This window comes from Pseudozyma flocculosa (assembly GCF_000417875.1).
Source record: "Pseudozyma flocculosa PF-1 unplaced genomic scaffold scaffold00009, whole genome shotgun sequence".
Classification (NCBI taxonomy): domain Eukaryota; kingdom Fungi; phylum Basidiomycota; class Ustilaginomycetes; order Ustilaginales; family Ustilaginaceae; genus Pseudozyma; species Pseudozyma flocculosa.
The window spans coordinates 171915-192093 of NW_006920877.1; the positions used below are offsets into that span (position 1 = coordinate 171915).

Sequence of the window (20179 nt, forward strand, 5' to 3'; positions counted from 1 at the left end):
GCGGCGAGCGGCCAAGGCGGAAGGGGGCTGGGCATGCCCGTTGGCGCGGCCCGCGATCGATCCCGACGACAGGGCGGCAGGAATGCTGGCGGCGGCGGCACCAGCACCAGCCACGGCGGCGGCACCTGCGGGCGTGATGACGGAGCCGGGCGAGGACCCCATCGTCTCGCGGACCTCGCGCAGCGCCTTGCGCTTGCGGGTGTTGTCGGCGGCGGCCTCCTTGAGCGCGGCCTCCATCTCGGCATGCTGCTGGGCCAGCACCCGCATGTTTTCCTCCCACAGGTGCTTGACGGTGAGCTCGCGCTCGTAGCGCTTCTGCATGTACGACTCGCGGTCCGACACCATCTGCTGGTACTGCAGCACAAGCTGGTTGGTGCTGCGCAGCGCCGACGTGAGCGCCGAGTGGATGCTGTCCGACGAGCTGAGGTTCGACGACAGGCTGGCGCGGCTGTTGCGGATCGAGGCCGAGGCCTTGCGCGACGAGCTGCTGCTCCGCGTGGCACCGTCGTCGAGCGTCGGGCGGTCGGAGGAGGTGCCGAGCGTGGAAAGAAGCGAGTCGGCCAGCCTCTGGCTCAGCTCGGCCTGCGTCCGGAGCGACTCGGCCACCAGCTGGAACTCGCCCTCGTGCGGCGCCGCCCCAGACCTGGCGCCGTCCTCGTCGCCCGTCGAGTCCTGGTCGTCGCGCTCCTCGGTCGAGAACCGGCTGAGCAGGCTCGGGCTCCGGTTGGCCAGCGTCAGGCTGTGCTCGCTCGATGGGCCAGATGAGCTCTGCTGCGTGGAGGGCATCTTGGCCGAGAGCAGGTTCCGTGGTCCGGCGCCGTTGGACGCCTGCCGGCTCAGAGGCTGGGCGCCGACGAAGCTCGACGCAGACGACGTGAGCGGCGTCACGCCTGCCACGGGACCGGGCGTGCCCGCGACGGCGCTGGTGCCCGTGGTCGTCAGCGACGACGTCGAGGGCGAGCGGTGGTTGTACATGCCGCCCTCGGCACGGCTCGGCGTCCGCTCCAGCTCAAAGTACTCCTTGGTCTGCTGGAGCACCTGCACCCAGCGGGCGCGCTCGACCGGGTGGGTGCCGCGGAGATAGAGCTTCGAGGGGCCCTTGCCCGTCTCGCTGATAATCTCGAGCCGGTGCTTGTCGTTGCTGTCGGCGCGGATCTTGGCAAAGCGCATGTTGATGGCGCCACGCGTCTGCTTGCCCTCGTCGTCCTGCGAGTGGTAGTAGGACAGGATGCCGTTCTCGAGAACAAACCAACGCGTCTTGTAGCCACTGGCGATATTCGTCCACTTGCCCATGTATCCTTTGAACGACGGGGGCTGTCCGGGGATGCCCTGCGACTGGCGTGCGGCGTCGGCGTTGGTGAGCTGGCGGAGCAGCGCCTTGACCTTTTCGTCGCGGGTCATGTCGTTGACGCGCTTGCCGCGCCGATCGCGCGCAAACACGTCGGCGCCCTTGCGGACCGCCGTCTCGATCATGCGCGTGTGGTTGCGGCGGACGGCCTCGTGGAGGAGCGTCGTGCCGCCCACGCTCTTGGCGTTGAGGTCGATGGCAGAGGATCTCGGCTTGTCCAGCAGCGTGTAGAGCCTCTGCTCGGCATCGGGCGAGCCCTTTTCGTACGCATCGAGCAGCTCGACGTAGTGGGCGTTGAGCTGGGCTCGCGAGACTGCAGGGCGGTCGGGCAAGGGCAACAAAGAAGAGGGGTCAGGGTGTCAGGCTCTCGTTCGCCCGGAGTGGATCTCCAGCGCAAGTAGCTGCAGCACGGGCCCTCGCCACGCCGTGTGCGTACCCTCGACAGCGACAGGCAGTCGAGCCGGCCTCTGACGGATCACTCACCTTGGATCAGCTGCGCCGTCTCGGGCGTCTTGGCCACGTCGAGCGGGTCCTTGGCCTGGAAGTTGCGCTTCGTGTCGTCGATATCCTCCTGGCGAAGGAGGAGCTCGACGACATCGTCCCGCCCGGCGGCCGAGGCGAGGTGGAGCGCGGTGTTGCCGTGCTGATTCTCAATGGCGTTGACATTGACGCTCTTGTAGTCGAGGCAGAGCTCGACGACGCTCGTCTCTGCGCACCGCACGGCCAGGTGGAGCGGACTCGTGTTTTCATAATGCTTTCCGCCCTCGGGCTTGGCGGCGCTCAGGAAAGGATGGAGAGCGGCGCGATCTCCCTTTCTCAGCGCCTCGAGCAGCTTGACGCTGTAGACGGCGTCGGCGACTGTGGCGGGTCGGTCGGTGGGCAGAGTCGGGAGCGGTGGCACGGGAGGAACGGGCGGCACCGGCGGCACGTGCGACGGCGTTCGGGCGAGGTGGGAAAAGTCGGGGCGGTCGTTGTTGTTGCCGAGCGAGAGGCGGCGACCGATGTTGGAGAGCGAGGTTTTGGTGCGCAGCGTCAGTTTCGAAGTGCGGGAGGACGACGACGACGAGGCAGCGGCGCCGGCGGTGGTGTTGGATCGATCGAGGGGCGAAGGTCGGTAGTCGAGCGAAGTCGTGGATGCAGACATGGACGAAGGCATGACGCCGAGCGAGGCCGAAGGGTGGTGTTGGCGTTGCCGATAGGGGCGGTCGGCCGAGGCGGTGGCGATGGCGGTCGGATCGTCGAAGTTCATCGTTTCGGATGGCGGGGTATGACCATGCCGGGTTGTATTTGAACGCAAGCAGACCGACGTCGCACGTCGTGGCGATGTAACGTGGAGGCAAGCAAGATCGGCAAGAGGTCGAAGTCGAGTCGGCGCAGAGAGTCAGAGAGGGGTAAATCGGACGGAGGTGTCGTCGAGGTCGGGTGCAGAGATGAGCCAGGAGGAGCGAGGGGAGAGTGGGTGAGGAGGAGTGGGCAGCAGCGAGGGGGGCCAAGGTCGACGATGGCGACGGCGACGGCGACGGAGTGAATTGTCCGGCAGATGGGTCGTGAGAGGCAGTTGTCCGATGGCGGAAACGGGGGGGGCAAAGTCGAGAGTGGGTTGGGCGTGGGTGGACGTCAGAGTGCGGTCTCAAAAGGGGGCCAGGCCAGGCTGGCCAGGTTTGGAAATTCGTCCCTGTGCACGGCCCGAGACGCCGACACGGGAGTCGACCCCCCAGCAGGCAGGCCACAGCCAAACCGCTGGCTGGCTGGCTGGCTGGCTGGCTGGCTGCTGCAGCTTGGGCCCCGCCCGGCGCCTGGCCAAACAAGCAAGCTGGTGGGCCCTCTGACCTTTCCCAGCTTCCTTCTCATCTGCCCTCGATGCCCTGCCACGCCGGGATGGATCCCCTCTAAGGCCTCGTTCTCGCCCGCGCGACGCCTACGCTGTCGCGTTGAACGTCGAAGCTGGACCATGCGTGCCAAACATGATTTCAGCAGGGCTGAGGTCCTCGGGCGGCTCCACGACGCCGGCTCGGATCCCTCCGACAGACTGCGCCAGACGAAGACGGAGAGCGGAATCGCCGTCCGGAGCCAGACCGTGGCGGGAGCCCACCCAAATAGATCGAGGCCACTCCGCAACAACAACGACTGCGAGTCGAAGCCAATGATGTCGCCGTCCAAGAGCCTCCAGCTAGCCAACGCCCGGCAACTCACCTTCAGAATTGGGCAGGCTCATGGCAGCGGCGGCCGGGATCGGGTCTGCGGCGGCAGTGCTGTCCGCGCCGTTCATGGCTGATCCGTCGGTCCGATGGTGGGCTTCGTCGCTGCTCGTTGGCGAGTGTCAGATCGAAGCAGGTGGATCTAGCGTCGAGCCCTGCTTCCCTACTTCAAACAGTGCGTGTCTCCAGGAGCCGCAGTCCGATGCACGGCCGAGATCGGTGTCGGAAGCCTTTGTTCTGCGATGTCGGGCGCTCGGATCCCTTTTGTGGTGGGGTCGAGCGTCGGTACGGTTCCGGCGGCCACTTGCCAAGCAATCGAAGTCGATTTGCAAAGGACGAATCGGGCCGCGCCAAGGTGGCAAGCAGAACCTAGGCGGTCGTGCTGGGCGGTCCGTGGAGATGGGCGTGGATCGCGTCGGTCAGAAGGATTGACGGAATGGGGCGAGGGATGGGGAATGGGACCGCAGTCGTCTGGCGGGTAGACGTGGTCCGGCAGGATACGCGCGATGGTGTAGGTCGAAGCAAGAGGTAGGAGCGTGGTCGGGTGGTGAGGATGGAGATGGGCGGGTCGAGGCAGTCGCCAAGCAGGTGGCTTCGCTGATGAAGCGTGGCGGGCTTCATACGGGGGCTGCCGTCCTCGAGTCTGGGCTGGCCTGCAGGACACGCAGGCAGGCAGGTCGCCCCTCTGTCCGCTCTCACACACACAACGACTCTCGACTCTCTCTCTCGCTTCCCTCGGCGACGGATGCGCGGAAGATGCGGACAGAGAGGCCGAACCTGCAGCCGTCCTGCCGGGGACGAGTAGTTGGCTAGCTCTGATCTAGCTCTGGCGCGCTCCGGGCCCTCTGGCCAGCAATGACGCGCGCTTCGAACGCCGCTCGGCCAGGCCTGGCTCTGGCCTGCGTCGCCCGCCTGCCGCGCCGCTTTCAGGCGCTGACGTCTTGGGCCAAATCCACGCAGCCCGGCCTAGCTTGAGCTCACCGGCGCCGCCCCCGCTTGGTTCATGCTCGCTTCCCTCGCCCATGGACCCTGGCATCCCTCGACGCCGCGCTCTTCCTTCTTGACGACCTGGCGCGAGCTCACCTTCTGCCATCGACCACCACCACCACCACCACCATCATGCGCCGTCGCCGGAGCCTCCTGCCTGTTCGAGCAAAGCGACATGATATGCTCGACCGCAGCAAGACCACTGGTGGACGCGTCAGAGGGCGGGGCGAGGCGGCACGACCATGGGAACTTCGGCGCTCATCGAGTTGGCTAGAGAGAGCTCGCTCGACCGACCATTCATCATGACCACAGGCTGGCATGGGCGAACGATGGCCGGACGGACAACCTTTATTCTCAGTCTCTGGATCTCTTTTCTACGAAACGGCCGGTACGCAAGCTGTGACGACAAGCTCAGTAGCACTGGACGAAGCCGTTCCTGGTCGGGGCTCCCGTGTGGCTGCGGGGCGTTCGCAAAGGGGACGACGTGGGGCGGGAAGGAAGCGTCAGGCCATGTTCTCGAACGCGGACGCTGGAGCGGGGCGGTACAGGTCGGGATCGTCGGGGACTCACGTGACGGTGGCGCAGTACTCGCCCGTGGCGGTCACGTAGATGACGCGGTCGGGGCCCGGCGAGACGTAGTTGTCCGAGGTGCTGTAGTACGGGCCGTTGTCGACCAGGGGGAACTCGGAGTAGGGGCCGTTGGAGTTGCAGCACAGCTGGATGCCCTCGTCGGCGTACTGGTAGTACGAGTGCGGGTCTGCGATTGCGGTGCGGTGCGACAGGTGCACGATGCATACAGGAGATCGAGATCAGCGTCGGTGAGCAAGCGCCAGATGACACGCAAGCGGGGCGGGACGAGGGGCGGGCAAGGCGGCGCTGCTGCTTACAGTTGTCGGGGTAGTCTCCGATCGAGGCGTCGTACTGAGCGGCCTCGATGGCCGTCTGGAGGTCGTTGTAGGACCAGGTGTTGTAGCCGCACGAGATGCTCGAGGGAGGCGAGCAGGCCGAGGCGAGGCCAGCGGCGACGACGGCAACGAGCGAGAAGAAGACGGCCTTCATGGTGGCAAGAGGGATGCAGGAGGGAGTGGGGAGGGCAGAGGGAGCTCGGAGAGGAGAGGAGAGGAGAGGAGTGAAGAGAAGGAGCGTCTGAGGAATGGAGCATCTACCATGAGAAACGGCGAGGTCATCGCCATCTTTATACCTCCGCATCTGCCTTTCATCGTCGCTACAGTCAGATGTGAAGGGCGTCGTGGCGGCAAGGCGGCGCAACGAGTCGGCATGGAGCGTCAAGGGTAGAACAGGCAGGCAGAACAGCCGTGCCGCCTGTGGTGGGCGGGAACTTACGTTGATTCAAGCGACTAGCTGCGAGCTCGGATAGATGGTCAGGTGTGGAACAATGAGGAGCAGACGAGGAGGAGATCAGACGAGGAGGTAGGGGCCGAGCAGGGACACAGCAGCGGACGACGTCGGGGGATCGTGAGCCGCCGTCGAGAGCTTCGATATGCCGGCGGCTCGGACACGTGCGGTCGCCGCAGGTCGTCGACCAGAGCTCTGGAGCGCCTTGCTTGACGGCATGAGGCGGGGCGGGACCGGCTCACCTCTTCCGTCCGTGGAGAAGCAGGCAGGCAAGGTAGGGGAGGGACGTTGATTGCCATCTCGGCAGGCGCAGGCTCTCGCTTCGTCCAGGATCCACTGTACCTACCGTGAGAGGTTCGCTGAGCCAAGGCTTGCTTGCCTGAGCGGGCGATGGCAGCCCAGCCTCGAAGAAGGTTGGCTTGCTCGCCTCGTTCCGACTTCGGATAGACGTGTTGGCGCTGGTCAACGTCGTACACGAGTACACACGCCCACCGAGGTTGCATCGGCGCACAGGGATCCGTCTATCCATCCGCGGCCTCTCAGTCCCCACTTCGGCCGCCACGCCAACGATAGCGAGGCGTCGTGGGTAGTCTGCGCACGCACGTTGTACCCGTACCGACAAGCTTCAAGGTCTTCGGTCCATCGACGGCCGTATCGCTTTGGCGAGCCAGCAACGTGTCCTGGCAAGGCGGTGGGAGGGCGACTACGGGGGCCAGCACGTTGACCCGTCGACCATGAGGGTCGGATCGCACTCGGATCGCTTCCCGAGCGAGCCGGTCCACGGGAGCGGACGTCCCAGACCACGGCGAGACGGGGCCAGATCGACGAGCCACAGCTACGCGTGCCAGGCGAAGGGAAGGGGGTCAGTCAAGGCCCACGGACGGACCGACGGACGGAGGGACGGCCGGAGCTTTCTCGACGGCGGTCGGCGGCCATGCTGCTGGCGGCTTCTTCTTCTTTCGGAGCGAAACGCCCCGCAGCCTTCTCGAGTCGAGCTAGCTTCTTCGGCTCGGCCCGGCAGGACCGGCTGCCTGCTGTGGTGGGTGAGAAACGCGCCCGATCTTGGGGCTCTTCCCGTTCCTGGCCAGCAGCCAATTTTCCGGATGTCAAAAACCGGATCATCAACTGAATCTACGAAGCGGGCCTCTTTGAAAAGCGGTCTTAGAAAACTCAGCGGCGAAGAAGGAAAAGTTGGATTCTCTGGAAGCAGCCAGGCCATGCTGACACGATCAGCGAAGGGTCATCGCCTCATAAAAAGCGGCGATGCACAAAATGGCAATTTGGCACTCTTGCGGCAGAGAGGTCGGCTCTTTGGAAAGCTAGCATCCCTCTTTTCGATTGTCAAAAAGCAAAAGAATTTCTGGAGAGTCGCAAACACTCGAGCCTTTTAGCGTGTGTGAAGCCTTGCTGCCACCCGATGCTTCGCCCAGGCGCACAACTCGCCGGTTGAGCAGCAGCCTGGCCTGGCCTGGCCTGGCCTGGAAGGATGCAGCTTGACCCCTTCCAACCTCTCCGCTTCCCGGCCTCCCTCTCTCCCTGGCCATGGTGAGGGTCCCCATCCCTATCGGCTGGGCCCGACACCTCCCTCCCCCCTCGACAAGCTCCAAGGTCGGTGTCCGCGACAGGGTCAGCTCCATCCTCTTTAGCTTGATTCGACCGACGGTGCCGGGTTCAGCGGGTCTCGAACGAGGTTGCAGAGAGGCCAAGGTCAGTCGAGCCTGTGCGATCTCTCTTTGCGACTTGGACAAAGAGGCCCGGTCGAGGAGCGGCTGGCCGACGTCGTGTGGATGGCGGTACGGTGGCGTCGGTGGGTGTGCGAGGCGGCGGTGTCGAGAGGGCTGGGCGAGACCAACACCCGCGTCAAGAGGGGCCGCCAGACAGGTGGAGGCTAGCTGGTCTGGCTTGCTGGCAGGCTGCGGGTCACATGGCTTGGGCCTGGTTCAAGCCTGGCCTGGAGGCCTGGCCTGGCCTGGCTGGCTGGCTCGGGGCTCGGGGCTCGGAGGCAGCCTGACCGACGTCGGGCCTCGAGACAACAATCGACGTGCGTCATCCGACAGCCAGCCGACCCCCCGGCCAAGCCAGACGAACCCACCGGCGCAGACCCTAAAGGCTCAGGCCAAGCAGGCCAGGCCAGGCCAGATCAGGGCCCCCCACGACGACAAAAGGGCGGCCTGGTCGACCCTACCTGCTCGTCCATCCCCACCCGGCTCGTACCCATCCACCAACCACCACCACCGCCACCACCGCAAACCGGACCACTCGCATCTCAAGCTCAACCCTAACATACCAAAGCCACGCGCACGCCAACACCTCGTCAACCGAAGCCAAGCAAGTCCCCCCCCCCCCCTCCCCCCCCCTGCCACCGTCGCCATGGCCTGGAACGACGACCTGCTCCTCAAGGTGGCCAACGTGGTCACCTTCATCTTCTTCACCTCGGGCAACGCCTACAGCCACCTCGGCTCCGCTGCCACCCATGGCGCGGGCGCAAAGGAGACCTACCTCACCCCCGAGCAGTGGCTCTTTGGCGTGTGGGGCCTCATCCACCTCTGCTTCCTCGGCATGCTCTTCTACCAGTTCACCCAGCAGGGCTCCGACCACGTCCGCGCCATCGGCTGGAGGTTCCCCGCCCTCTGCGTCCTCAACTCGGCCTACTCGGCCCTCGTCACCGCCCACGGCGGAGACAGCCGCATCTACTCGATCCTCGCCTTTGTCGTCATGCTCCTCATCGCCGGCGTCGTCTCCCACTGCTACCGCTCCCTCAAGGTCCACCACGGCCGCTCCAACACGCTCGCAGACGTCGCCTTTATCCACCTCCCCTTTAGCCTCTACCACGGCCTCGTCGTAGTCCTCCTCTTCATCACCGGCTTCCAGGCCTTTGGCGTAAACGCCCACACCCACCACGCCGGCATCATCACCAAGATCCTCGTCTTCCTCGCCCTCCTCTTCCTCGAGAGCACCGCCGCCGGGTGAGTGGCCGCACGCGTCGTCGTCCAGCATCTGCTGCGGGACGAGCATCGCCCACGGCCCCGCAGACTGGCTGACTGACTGACTGACATGTCCCCATCTATTCCATCCCTCCCTCGACCGCAGCTACGTGTGGTACTCGGAGGGCGACGTGGCCGGTGCCCTCGTCATCTCCCTCGCGCTGCTGGCCATCTTCCAGCACCAGACGTCGAGCAAGTTCATCCACTGGTCCGCCCTCGTCTTCTTCATCATCTCGCTCATCGCCGTCCTGCGCGCCGTCATCTCGATCTTTACCTCGCGCAACCGCTCCGCCATCACCGACGAGGAGAGGGCTCCCCTGGTCGGATAAGCGGCCGCCACGCCGACGGAGCCAGCTAATGACGGTGCTCCTACCCCGCGGCCATCGAATGAAACAGCCAGCCAGCCGGCCAGCCAGCCAGCCAACCAGCCAACCAATCAACCAAGGCGGAGCGGAGCGGTCGCGTCTAGCCTCGATGCTCCCTGCCTCGCCGCGAGCCGCGAGCCACCCTTGCCTCCCTCGCTGGCGATGACGATGCGCCGGCCTCGCCGCGCATGCAATTGTTGATAGCCCCCATCCTGCTTCACAGCCCCACGCTTGCCATTGCGTCGATGCATCGATCGACGACGTTGGAATCCTATTGTGCCTCGTTCCAGCCTGCAGCCCATCGAACTGTGCCCGCTCGGTGGTCGTCGTCGGACCACGGTTACTCGAACACACACACGCAGACGAGAGACGTCGTTCGAGCGAGTCGAAAAGCAGACGGTATGGATTCGAACACCCCCCTTCGAACGCGCGCGACCTCACCTCCTTCCCCTGCCACCGCCGCGTCCGCCACCGCGTCCACCTCCCCTTCCACCTCCACGTCCTCCACCCCTGCCACCACCGCCCCCACCGCGCTTGGACGGGCGAGCATTCTTCTCCATCCTCTTGTTCTTCTCCTCTCTCTGCCTGTAGATGTCCTTTGCGCTGCGGATCTCGTCCCTCGCCCTCGACCCATCGTTGACCTTGCGCTTCTTCCACCCCACCTTCTTCCCATCTTCGCCATCGCGAGCATCGGCGCCAGATCGCTCCTTGAGCTTCTTGTGGTAGTTCTTGGCCAGCGGATCGAGCTTCTTGGGCGCCGTATACGAATTGTGCCGGTACCTCTGCTGTCCATCGGCCCCCCCACCACCCCCGGGTCCGGATCGAGAGGGTCCCGGTTGGAACGAGGAGCGGTCGCGCTCCATCTCGCCCACTTTGGGCATGTCGATCCGCTTCTCCTTTTTCCACTCCTCGAACCGACCGCTCCGGAAACTGGCGGGAAGGCGCAGCCCGCTCTCGGTGCGGATCATCTTTTTGTTGTCGGCGCCCACGCCGTCGCCCTGGATGAACTTCTTCTTCTTGGTGTCCCACCGCTGCGCATTCGGGCGCTGGATCTGGGTGCCAAACGTCGAATCGTCGCCCTCGACGTCGTACGCGGCCGAGCGCGCCTGCTGCAGGAACGACGTCGACGACGACGAGCCGCCGCCGCCGCCGTTGATGCTGTACCCCTTTTCCTGCTGCGAGTCCGGGTGGTGGTAGGACATGTAGAACGACGGGTCCTTGAACGACGTCGGCTTGGCCTTGCCCTTGGTCGTCGGCAGCGACTTGATCCGTCGTGCCGGAGCGGGCAGGTCGACGTCCGAGTCGGATCCGGCCGCCTCGTTGTCGTCGTCGTCCACGTCCTCGACATCCTCGTCATCGCCGCCGTCGACCTTGCCAGAGCCCCACTTGCGCGAAAAGAGCGCCTCGATCTCCTCCTCGCCGGCCTCTTCGAGCTCGAGCGCATCGCCGCGCTGCTCGTCGTCTGCGCCGTCGGCGGCTGCCCTCTTCTTGGACCGCCTCTTGACTTCCGCCGCCGCCTGCTCGTCTTCGCCACGCAGATCGCGCTTCCGCGCCTCGGCCGCGTCAATCTTCTTGGCCTTGTCGTCGAGCGTGCGTCGTCGGCTCTTCATGAGCTGCGACAGCGGCGTGCTTTCGCCCCTCGCGCCAATCTCAAAGATTGTCTCGCCCGGTCGGAACGAGTTGACTTTGGCCAGCAGGGCGGCGCGAGCCGCGGCCTCCGAGGCTTCCTTGGCCAGGTCGCGCCTCTTGGCAGCCGGCTTGGCCGCGGGGTCGCCGTCAGCGGCGCTGCTCGATCCGGTGATGGCCGCCACCGAGGCCATCCCGTTGGGAAGAGCGGCGGCCGCAGCGAGCGGCTTGAGACCGTACGCCGTCGGGCGCAGGATGACGTCGTGCACGGCAAGCTCCTCCATCGGCGTGCCGGCCAAGGCCCACTCGGGCACCTCGCCCGGCTGGAGCTTGACGTCGCCGGCCTTGACCATCTCCTTTGCGCGGCGGTAGCTCTCCTGGCTGGCCTTGGTGATGGAGCGCTCGTACTTGCCCTGAGCGCGCTCCGCGACCTGCTTGAGCTGCGGGAAGTCGACGGCGGTCGACGACGAGGTGAACGTCAGGCTGCTGGCGATGTACTCGGTCTCGGTATCGAGCTTCTCGCGCGGGATGGTGCCGAGCGTGAGGCGGTCGTGGAGGTCGATCGGCTCGGCGTCGGCGCCGCCGTCGCCAACCGCGGTGTGCGACGATACCAGGGGCCGCGCCAGGAAGAGCTGCAGGTCGCAGAGGTACGGCAGCTCGGCGTTGGTGCAGAGCGTGTAGGCAAAACCCTTGCGTCCGGCTCGCGCGGTTCGTCCGACACGGTGGACAAAGGTTCGCGGCTGCGGCGGGAAGTCGTAGTTGATGACGTGCTCCAGCACGGGCAGATCGATACCACGGGCCGCCACGTCGGTGACGATGAGCAGGCTCGTCTGCCCGCGGCGGAAGCGCGACATCTGGATGCCTCGCGTGGCCTGGTCGAGCGACGAGTAGATGTGCGAGCAGGCAAAGCCGGCAGTGGTGCAGAGGAGCAGCAGGTACTCGACGTGGTGCTTGGTGGCGGCAAAGACGATGGTCTGGTGCGGCAGCAGGTGGATGTTGCCCGCCTGCGAGGGTCGCTTGCGCTTCTTGCCGGCAAACTTCTTGTAGCCGCCCCGGTCGCCGGTCTGACCCTTCTTCCAGCCCTTCTTGCCGCCTTCCTCGTCGCCGGAGTCGGGTCCGGCGGCCAGCGCCTCGGCCTCCTCGTCGCGGTCGGCCTGCTCGCCGTAGGGCACTCCGATAACGTCGCGAAGAAGCACCAAGAGGGCGGCATCCTTTTCCGAGGGCTTGACGCTGAAGAAGGCCATGCGGAGCTCTGCGCTGATCTTGCTGTCGGCGTCGAGGCGGACCAGCTTGGGGTTGGCCTGGAGGCCTGCGCGGGCGAATTCGACGAGCTGCTTGGGCAGAGTGGCGCTGAACAGGAGCGTCTGGCGGGTGGGCGGCAGGCGGAGCAGCATCTCCTCGAGCTGCTCGGCGAAGCCCATCTCAAAGAGGCGATCGGCCTCATCGAAGACGACGTACTCGACCGCCTTGAGGTCGAGGTTCATCTCGACGGTGAGGTGGAGCAGACGGCCCGGGGTGGCAATGACAATGTCGGGGTTGTTGGCCATCAGGGCGAACTGCTCGTCCATGCCCTCTCCTCCGACGATCATGGCCCAGCGGATGGCCTCGCCGCGGGTGTCCTGGCCCTCGCCCGGGTCGCTTTTCCAGCCGCGCGCGAGCTCCTTGCCGACCTTGAGGATCTGGAGCGCCAGCTCTCGCGACGGGCAGAAGATGATCGACTTGATGCCAAACGAGCGCGAGTGGCGGCCGTTGAGGCGCTGGATGAGGGGGATGAGGTAGGCGAGCGTCTTTCCGGATCCGGTCCTGGCCATTCCGACGACGTCGCGCGGCGGCTGCGAGAGGATGGCGGGGATGGCCTGGCGCTGGATGGGGGTGGGCGTGGTGAAGCCGCGGAGGAGCAGGGAGCGGAGGAGCGAGGGGTGGAGACCCATGCTCTGGAAGCTACCACCGCCCGAGAGGACGCCGCTGGCCGTCTTGTTCTTGCCCTTGTTCTTGCCGCCCACGGCCTTCTTTGCCACTTCTGCGCCCGCCTTTACGTTCTGGGCCTGCATGACGGACGCGATGAAGGCGGCGTCGTTGTTGTGCTCGTCGTCGTCGATGGAGTCGATCATGGCGGGCCTTGCTGCCGACGAGGCGGCGCTGCCCTTGCCCTTGCCCTTGGCCTTGGCGGTCTTGCTTGGGATGGGCTCGGACGGGAGCAGGGAGGCGGTGATGTCGATGTCATCGTTGTCATCGTCGTCGTGGTGGCGGTTGGAGCTTCTGCGCCGAGAGGAGGCGCTGTGGTCGAGCTCGTCGTCGGACGCGAGGAAGTCTATCGTCGGCATGGTAGAGGACGGTGCCGTTCACGCCGGTACGGATGCCTGGTGGGTATTGGCAGCGTCGAGGCGGATGATGGTGGCGGCGGACGAGGTCGAGGTTGAGGCCGAGGCCGAGGCGGCGGTCGAGAGGACCAGCCCCAGAGGAAGAAGACTGGCCTGCCGCCCTCCGCCGTTCAAAAATTTCCTCTGGCCGCGGGCGGCCCTGGCCCCGAGCTGCTTGCCAGACGAAAATCCAGAGGAGAGGGAAAAAAGTTGCGAGGCGGCAGGTCAAGCGAGATTTCGGCATTCGGAAAACGCAAACGCACGCGCCGCAACGCCCGCAGGAGCAAGCCAGTGGGACAGGGTCCAGCCGGGGCGCGCCACCGCGTCCCACCGCAGGCCGGGCTCTCCACATTTGACTGGCCAGGCCTGCCAGGCTTGGGCCGCCGCCAACACAACACCTGCCTCACAGGGACAGCGCCAACACCATCATCGTCACCATTACCATCACCATCACCACCACCACCACCACCACCACCACTACCACCAGCGCCTGCCCTCCTTGCCATCTCATCCACCGCTGCCGTACCAAATTGCGCCGGGAAAGAGATGGGCCGCAGCTTCTCTACGCACCTGCTGCCTCGCCCGACATGACGGTGCAGCCCATCCTCATCGACTCGGATTCGGAGCATTCCGACGTCGAGCGGTGCCGCTTTGTCTCGTCGCAGGTGGGCCTCTCGGCGGTCTTCTGACCCCGTTCCGCCTCTTCGCGCCCTGTCTCTGACCTCGGCGCGCTCCGACGTGCCTCTTTCGCTCCCTTTGCTTCCCCGTCCCGCCGTTGTCGCAGCCTGCCCAGACAAAGGCGACATTCGACAACCTGCTGAGGTGCGCACGCGTTCGGTTCCCCTTCCGACGGTCCATCCGCAAATCCTCTACGCGGCTGGCTCACCCCCTGTCTCGCTTGTTTGCTTCCGGGGTTCTCTCTCCCTTCCCTCTTCTCACAGCTCGAGTCAAGACCGTGTCCGCGAGAGCTCTCCCGAGTCGTCGCTGCCCTCGTTTCACGAGCTCTTCCGCCGCACCACCACTGCGCGGCCCAATCCGAGGGGCACCTCGGTCAGCGGCACCTTCATCGACTCGACCGACGCGTCTCCCGCCCGCATCGCCGTGTCGAATCGCGCCGGCAGCCTCCGCCGCATCACGTCCCTGCCCACAAAGAGCCCCTCGCAGCAGAACAAGGCCACCACTGGCCACTATGCACCGCCCATCGAGATCATCGACCTGGGGTCCGACAGCATCCGCGCTTCGTCTGACCGCGGCGCCCACTCGGACGCAGAGCCCTCCAGCCCCATCCTCACGCAGTTCACGCTGAGCAGACCTGCCGCCAAGGGGCAATCGGGTACCGCTGGGGCCCGGGCGCGGTCCGAAGCGCTGCTGCGCGCCACCGCAGATGCGGAGCGGGCCGGCCCATCACGCGTCGCCCAACCCATCGTGCTCGGCTCCAGCCCAGAGCCTCCCCGACCCGCCGCAGCAACTCGTCCTAGCTCAGGCCGCAATGGTACCAGCAGCAAGAGTGGCGCAGCGGGCCAGAAGACGTTCCGTCTCGCGTCGTCGCCGCCGCCGAGCTCGCCCCTCGCCGAGCAAGCAGTCGACGCTCGGCCATCTGCAAAACCGCCACCCGCCAGGTCCTTGCCGGGCAGCCGCAGCGGCTCACTGCAGCGCAAGACCTCGCTCCTCGACGCTCTCGATGCGCTGCAGACGGTCCAGGAAGCGCTCGAGACCTCGGACGATGAACCAGGCGGAGCAAGCGGCAGCGGCGGTCGCACCACAGCGTCGCCGTCCGCCCGCAAGAGAACCAAAGCCCAGTCCAGCAGTCCGGTGAAGCAGCGCAAACGAACCAGACCGGGAGCCTCGGCCGCATCAGCGAGGCTCTTCTCGTCAGACACCGAACAGGATGCCACGACGGGCAAAGGCGCTGCCGCCGCCGCCGCCGCCGCCACCACCACCACCGTCGCCACTGCCCAAAAGGCAAAGGAGGCCGAAAGGGAGGCCAAGCGGCTCGAGCGCGAGTTCAAAAAGGCGGAACGCGAACGGGCCGCGGCCGAAAAGAAGCGGTGGGCCGAGGCCAACAAGCTGCGCAGGGGCAAGGGAGACACGATGAAGGAGCTCATCGTCGAAGTCGACCAGCGCCTCTGCCACGGCTCGCCGACCGAGGCCATCCTGCGGGCCTGCTACGATTCGATGAAGGAGCGCATGGAGAGGGACGGCGCGACGGTGACGACGATGCGACACGAGGCGGCGGCCGAGGTGCCTCCCATGATCACGTTCAAGCGCAAAGTCAGAGCACGCCTGGACCCGGTGCGGCGCAGCTGGGTGCCGCTCGACAGCGAAGTCATCGAATCGGAAAAGGTCGTCATCGTCGTGCTCGACGGCAAGCAGGTGGTCAACATGGTGGAGCAGTCGAGCCTGCTGGCGCGCATCCATGCGGTGCGGGACCGCCTGGCGTCAGGGTACCAGCTGTTCGTGCTGGTCCAGGGCATGCACAGGCATTTTTCCCGGCTCATCAACAGCGAGAACCGCGCCTATACCGCGCGCATCCGCAGCGCCCTCGCCTCCGAGACGGCTGCGGCTGCCAATGCGCCGCCGGCGGCCAGCACCGGCGTAGGCACCGATGGCGGCGGGTCGGCTGCAACGGCGGCATCGTCGTCGTCGTCATCATCATCGCGACGCACCGTGTCTGCGCCCGCCATCGCGGCGGCGTCGGCCGAGACGACGGCGGCGCTGCAGGACAAGGTCGAGATGGCGCTGATGCGGCTGCAGGTGTCGGAGCGCTGCTTTCTGGTGCACGCCAACGGCCTCGTCGATCTGGCGGAGTGGATCTGCACTCTGACGGGCGACATTTCGCTGCGGCCGTACAAGGTGGTGCGCAGCTCCTTTCTCAGCTTCTGCGCCGAGGGCGCCGTCAGCGGTGCGGGCGGCGGTGCACTTGGCGGGCCCGGGTCCGGAGGCAGGAACACGACGGGCCAGAACGAGGTCGAGACATACCGGCTGATGCTGATGCAGATCGTGAGTGCCTGCCTGCCGCCCGCGCGCCGCGTCTGAGCGTTGGCCTGAAGTTGCCGGTCCTAGAGCTGACGGACGACACGACCTCGCCCCCGCCTTCCCTCGCGCTCGTCCCCAACCTAGCCGCGCGTCACTTCGCACGTCTCGTCGTCGATCATGGCCGTCTACCCGACGCTGTCCTCGCTCTACCGCGCCTACGCGGCGTGCAAGACGCAGCACGAGATCGACACGCTCCTCTCCGACTGCCAGGTCGACACCAACGTCGACGGGACGCTACGGGCCGCCAACCGACGCGGCATCGGCGCTGGCCTGTCGAAACGCATCGCCGCCGTGCTCATGGGTCAGGATCCGTTGGCGCTCGTCGGTGGACTGGTCTGAAGCGGGCGGGCGGGCGCACTCCGTCCATCCTATCTATGCTGGATGAGATTCTGGGCTCCATATGGTGAGATCGAGGGGTGAGGAGGGGGTGACTTGATGCTCATCTACCACCCACCGCCACCGCTGCTGCCAGCTCCCCCCCCTCCATCCCTGCGGCCAGCCGCGCCGAGGGCGGCGCCAAACATGCTCTTGAACCTCCTCAGATCGCTCAGTGCCCTGCTCCCCGCCGCAGCCGCAATACCATCCTGCTGTTGTCCGCCGAGTCCGCCCTGTCCGCCGCCGCTTGCTGCGCCGTGCGGGGGCGTGTTTCGGCCCAGATCGCCGCCGCCGCCGCTGGCGAACAGACCGCTTCCCGATCGACCGAGGTGCAGGCTTCCCCTCGTCGGCGGCGTAGCGGTTCCGTCAAAGTGCACCGCGGCGAGGATGGACTGGGATGCCGAGCCGTCCATGTCCAGCCTGGTCAGCCACTCGGACTCGTCGCCACTCGCCACCGCCGCCGCCGCCGCTGCTTCTGCCGAACCTCCGCCTACATCGTCGGCATGGGAGGGCGTCGATGAGGAAGCAGGTCGATCGTCCTGGAGGAAGCGATCGAGGAGCTCGTTTGCCTCGACCTTGCGGAGTCCCTTGAGGTCGAGCACCTTTTGGAAGTTGGAATAGCTCCGATCCCCGACCAGGCGGCGGTACGTCTCGATGAGATCGACGGGCGGACCCGGTGCGACGACGCCCTGGTTGTCCTGGCTCGACGGCTCTGTTGCCGTCGTCGATGGTCTCGCCGAGCCCGAGGCGGTGCTGGTCGGAGCCATAATGATGCGGAGCAGCGTCTCGATGCGCCCCGTCGCCTTGGACACGTACCGCCGATACGACGCTGCGGCGGTCGACGTCGACGCCGCCGCACCGCCACCGGGAAGGCCCCACGCGTCGTCCGAAGGGTAGCGCGGGAGCGCCTCGAGTCGTTTGCGGATCTCGGCGAGGTCGACGGTGAGCTGCTCGGCGACGACGGGCGAAATCGGACGCAGCCGCACCACGACGTTGGTGAAGCGCCCCGTGACGACCGCCACGACCTTGTCGCACCAGCTGCGGACGAAGCGCTTGTTCTCAGTGTCCTGCCGCACCACGACGCCCACCTGCTCGAGCAGCGACGCCAGCTCGCCCACGTACGCCGAGGGAAGCCCGTTGCCGCCGCCGCCGCCACCACCGCTGCCGGCCTGGCGCAGCTGGTTCCAGGGCGTGCCGTTCGGAGGCTGCGGCCGCAGCATGGCGTTCCAGATGGGCTCGGAGCACAGCTCAAACTCCCTCGCCAGCGTCTGCACCGCGTGCGAGATGAGCGTGGTGAAGACGTCGCGCTCCTCTTCGAGGCTGACGCCGGCGCGGAAGTCGGCGTGGATCTTTTCCTTGATCTTGTCCTCGAGCTGGCTCGACGTCGAGGCGCAGTAGTCGGCCGTGTTGAGCACCAGGCACCACTTTTGCAGGTCGCCCAGGTTGGGCCGCACGTCGATCGACCGTCGCGCCGCCGGGCCGTCGTGGCGCACCAGGGCAGCGCGCAGCACGTCGTCGGCGTAGATCCGCAGCCACTTGCGGTACACGTTGTACAGTTCCTGGAACGGCTCGCGGTTGCTGAGCCGCGCGCACTGCTCGAGCGTCTGTCGGTAGAAGTAGAACATCTCGGTCGACGACGGCAGCACCGTGGCCGCATCGCCGCCCGCGCGGCCGGAGCTATCGCCGCCTCCACCCGGGGCGGTCGGGTCTCCGCCACCGGTGCTCGAAGGGCCGAACAGGCCGTCCGCTCCGAATCCGCCGCTGCGGCCGCCTCCGTCGGACGACAGCGAGGCGCCCTGGCGGCGGTAGGCCTGGAACATTTCCGCGAGGGTTCGGTCCTGGGCCTCGACGAACACGATGAGGTGCGGGTCAAAGACCGACGACAGCGTCTGGCCCTTGGCCTTTGGCTGCGTGGGCGACGGTGCGGGCTGCGAGCCAGAGGCGGCCGGGCCGCTGGCCTGCTTGGATGGCACGCCGGGCGGAGCGACGACGTCCTCGAATGGCGTGCCAAACTTGCGGCTCATGGCCACCTCAAAGTCGAGCGTGGCGTTGAGCGCCTCGAGCAGCGTGGCCACGTTGAGCCGGCCCTGCTCGCGGACCAGGACACTCTGCAGGTCCTCGGTCGTGATCTCGGCAAACTTGCGAACGAGCCACCGGTCGACATGCCACGCCTTGATGAAGGCGGGCGCGTGCTCGTCGTCGTGGGTCTTGAGCACCCTGCGGAACCAGGCGAAGCGGCGCGAGACGTTGTCGAGCTGGCCCGCCTCGTCGGTGGCACGGAAGATGCGGCGGTACTCGCGCAGCTGGAGGGCACAGTACCACTCGATCAGGGCGTTGCGGGCGTCGAGGCCGACGGCGTCGAGCACGAGGGCGGCGTCGGCAAGGCCCGTCTGCCGGACGGCGCGGCCTGGGTCGTGGAGGAAGAATTGCTCGTAGTCGTGCATGGCGGATGCGCGCAGCTGGGTCTGGAGGTCGTTTACCTGCTTCCAGGCCGCCGCGATGCGCTCGACGCCGCGGTAGCTCTGGAAGAAGTCGAGGAGCGCCTTTACAGCCTGGAGGGCCGAGGCGGCCTCGCGGTAGCGTTTGGTCTCGGTGAGGCGGTCGAGCTGATCGACGCCGTTGACGAGCATCTGGAGGCGTTTGAGGGCCGTCATGCTGGCGACGACGTTGCGCTTGGCCACGTCGAGGCTGCGGATGTCGCGGGTGATTTCCTTTACGACGTTTTCCGACTCCCTGGCCTTTTCGCGGATCAGGTTGAGCTGCCCGAGGAGGGCGGCGATGGCGGCCTGGACGTCGGCCATGCGGGCCGGGTCGGTCTCGTGCTCGAGATGGGCAGTGAGGCGGTCGATGTTGTGCTGGCATGACTGGATCTCGTGCCTGAGCTTTGCATGGACGAGGCTGAGGGAGCGGGCGGTGATGGGCTGGTGCTGCAGCAGGAGGTCGTCTAGCTGGGCTTCCAGCGGCTGCGGCTCGGTCCAGGCTGGGGGCTCCGCCGTTGACGCCGTCGCCGTCGCCGTCGTCGTCGTCGTCGTCATCGCGTCAGTGATCGACGTCGACTGTGTCGAAGACGGTGCTGGGGTAGCGACCGCGGCGGACGAGGCAGGGGCGGGAGGTATGCTGAGGACGCGGTGTATTTGAATGGCCAGGTCCCTGGGCAGCTCGACGTGCTGCGCCGACGAGGCAGCCGCCATTGTCGCAGTCGGTCGGCAGTGCAGGCCAGGTCAAGTGTGAAAGAGAGAAGAACCGACTGACAGCGAAGCTGAAGCGGAGACCGGACGAAGCGGAGCGAAGGATGATGGCGGTACGAAGACGGCGAGAAAGCAAGCCAAGCTGAGGAGAGCAGCGGATGGTGCCGACGCCCAAGGAGCCCTGGCCCTGCCCACGCGGCGGTTGCTTCCAGGGCCCTGCAAGACAGGCAGGCAGCGGGTGGCCCGTGGGCCAGCCTGGCTCCGAAACCCTTTTCCACCTCGGCCTGGCCCGACACCCTCTCTCTCTCTCTCTCTCTCTCTCTCTCTCTCTCTCTCTCTCTCTCTCTCTCTCTCTC

General features: G+C 66.3%; 6 protein-coding genes across 6 annotated transcripts in view; 2 read left to right on the forward strand and 4 right to left on the reverse strand.

Moving 5' to 3' along the window:
* The window catches only part of PFL1_03026 (uncharacterized protein), a gene marked incomplete at both ends in the record, with an annotated part of 5447 nt that extends 1830 nt beyond the window's left edge, over positions 1-3617 (reverse strand). The window contains 3 exons of the mRNA XM_007880543.1: positions 115-1661; positions 1832-2206; positions 3542-3617. Coding sequence (XP_007878734.1) covers positions 115-1661; positions 1832-2206; positions 3542-3617 — 1998 coding nt within the window. The remainder of the gene's footprint in view (positions 1-114; positions 1662-1831; positions 2207-3541) is intronic.
* Positions 3618-4944: 1327 nt separating this feature from the next.
* PFL1_03027 (uncharacterized protein) lies at positions 4945-5592 on the reverse strand (the record flags this gene model as incomplete). The annotated part of the gene is made up of 3 exons (XM_007880544.1): positions 4945-4990; positions 5104-5290; positions 5421-5592. The coding sequence occupies 3 exons, from the start codon at positions 5590-5592 to the stop codon at positions 4945-4947; spliced, it is 405 nt and encodes a 134-aa protein (XP_007878735.1).
* Positions 5593-8259: 2667 nt separating this feature from the next.
* On the forward strand, positions 8260-9202 carry PFL1_03028 (uncharacterized protein; the record flags this gene model as incomplete). Its single annotated transcript, XM_007880545.1, has 2 exons — positions 8260-8855; positions 8980-9202. The coding sequence occupies 2 exons, from the start codon at positions 8260-8262 to the stop codon at positions 9200-9202; spliced, it is 819 nt and encodes a 272-aa protein (XP_007878736.1).
* Positions 9203-9675: 473 nt separating this feature from the next.
* PFL1_03029 (uncharacterized protein) lies at positions 9676-13188 on the reverse strand (the record flags this gene model as incomplete). Its single annotated transcript, XM_007880546.1, has 1 exon — positions 9676-13188. One exon carries the CDS (start codon positions 13186-13188, stop codon positions 9676-9678), a length of 3513 nt encoding a protein of 1170 aa, XP_007878737.1.
* Positions 13189-13811: 623 nt separating this feature from the next.
* Positions 13812-16599, forward strand: PFL1_03030 (uncharacterized protein; the record flags this gene model as incomplete). Its single annotated transcript, XM_007880547.1, has 4 exons — positions 13812-13889; positions 14009-14046; positions 14166-16224; positions 16345-16599. The coding sequence occupies 4 exons, from the start codon at positions 13812-13814 to the stop codon at positions 16597-16599; spliced, it is 2430 nt and encodes an 809-aa protein (XP_007878738.1).
* Positions 16600-16703: 104 nt separating this feature from the next.
* PFL1_03031 (uncharacterized protein) lies at positions 16704-19826 on the reverse strand (the record flags this gene model as incomplete). Its single annotated transcript, XM_007880548.1, has 1 exon — positions 16704-19826. The coding sequence occupies one exon, from the start codon at positions 19824-19826 to the stop codon at positions 16704-16706; it is 3123 nt and encodes a 1040-aa protein (XP_007878739.1).
* Positions 19827-20179: the final 353 nt, after the last annotated feature.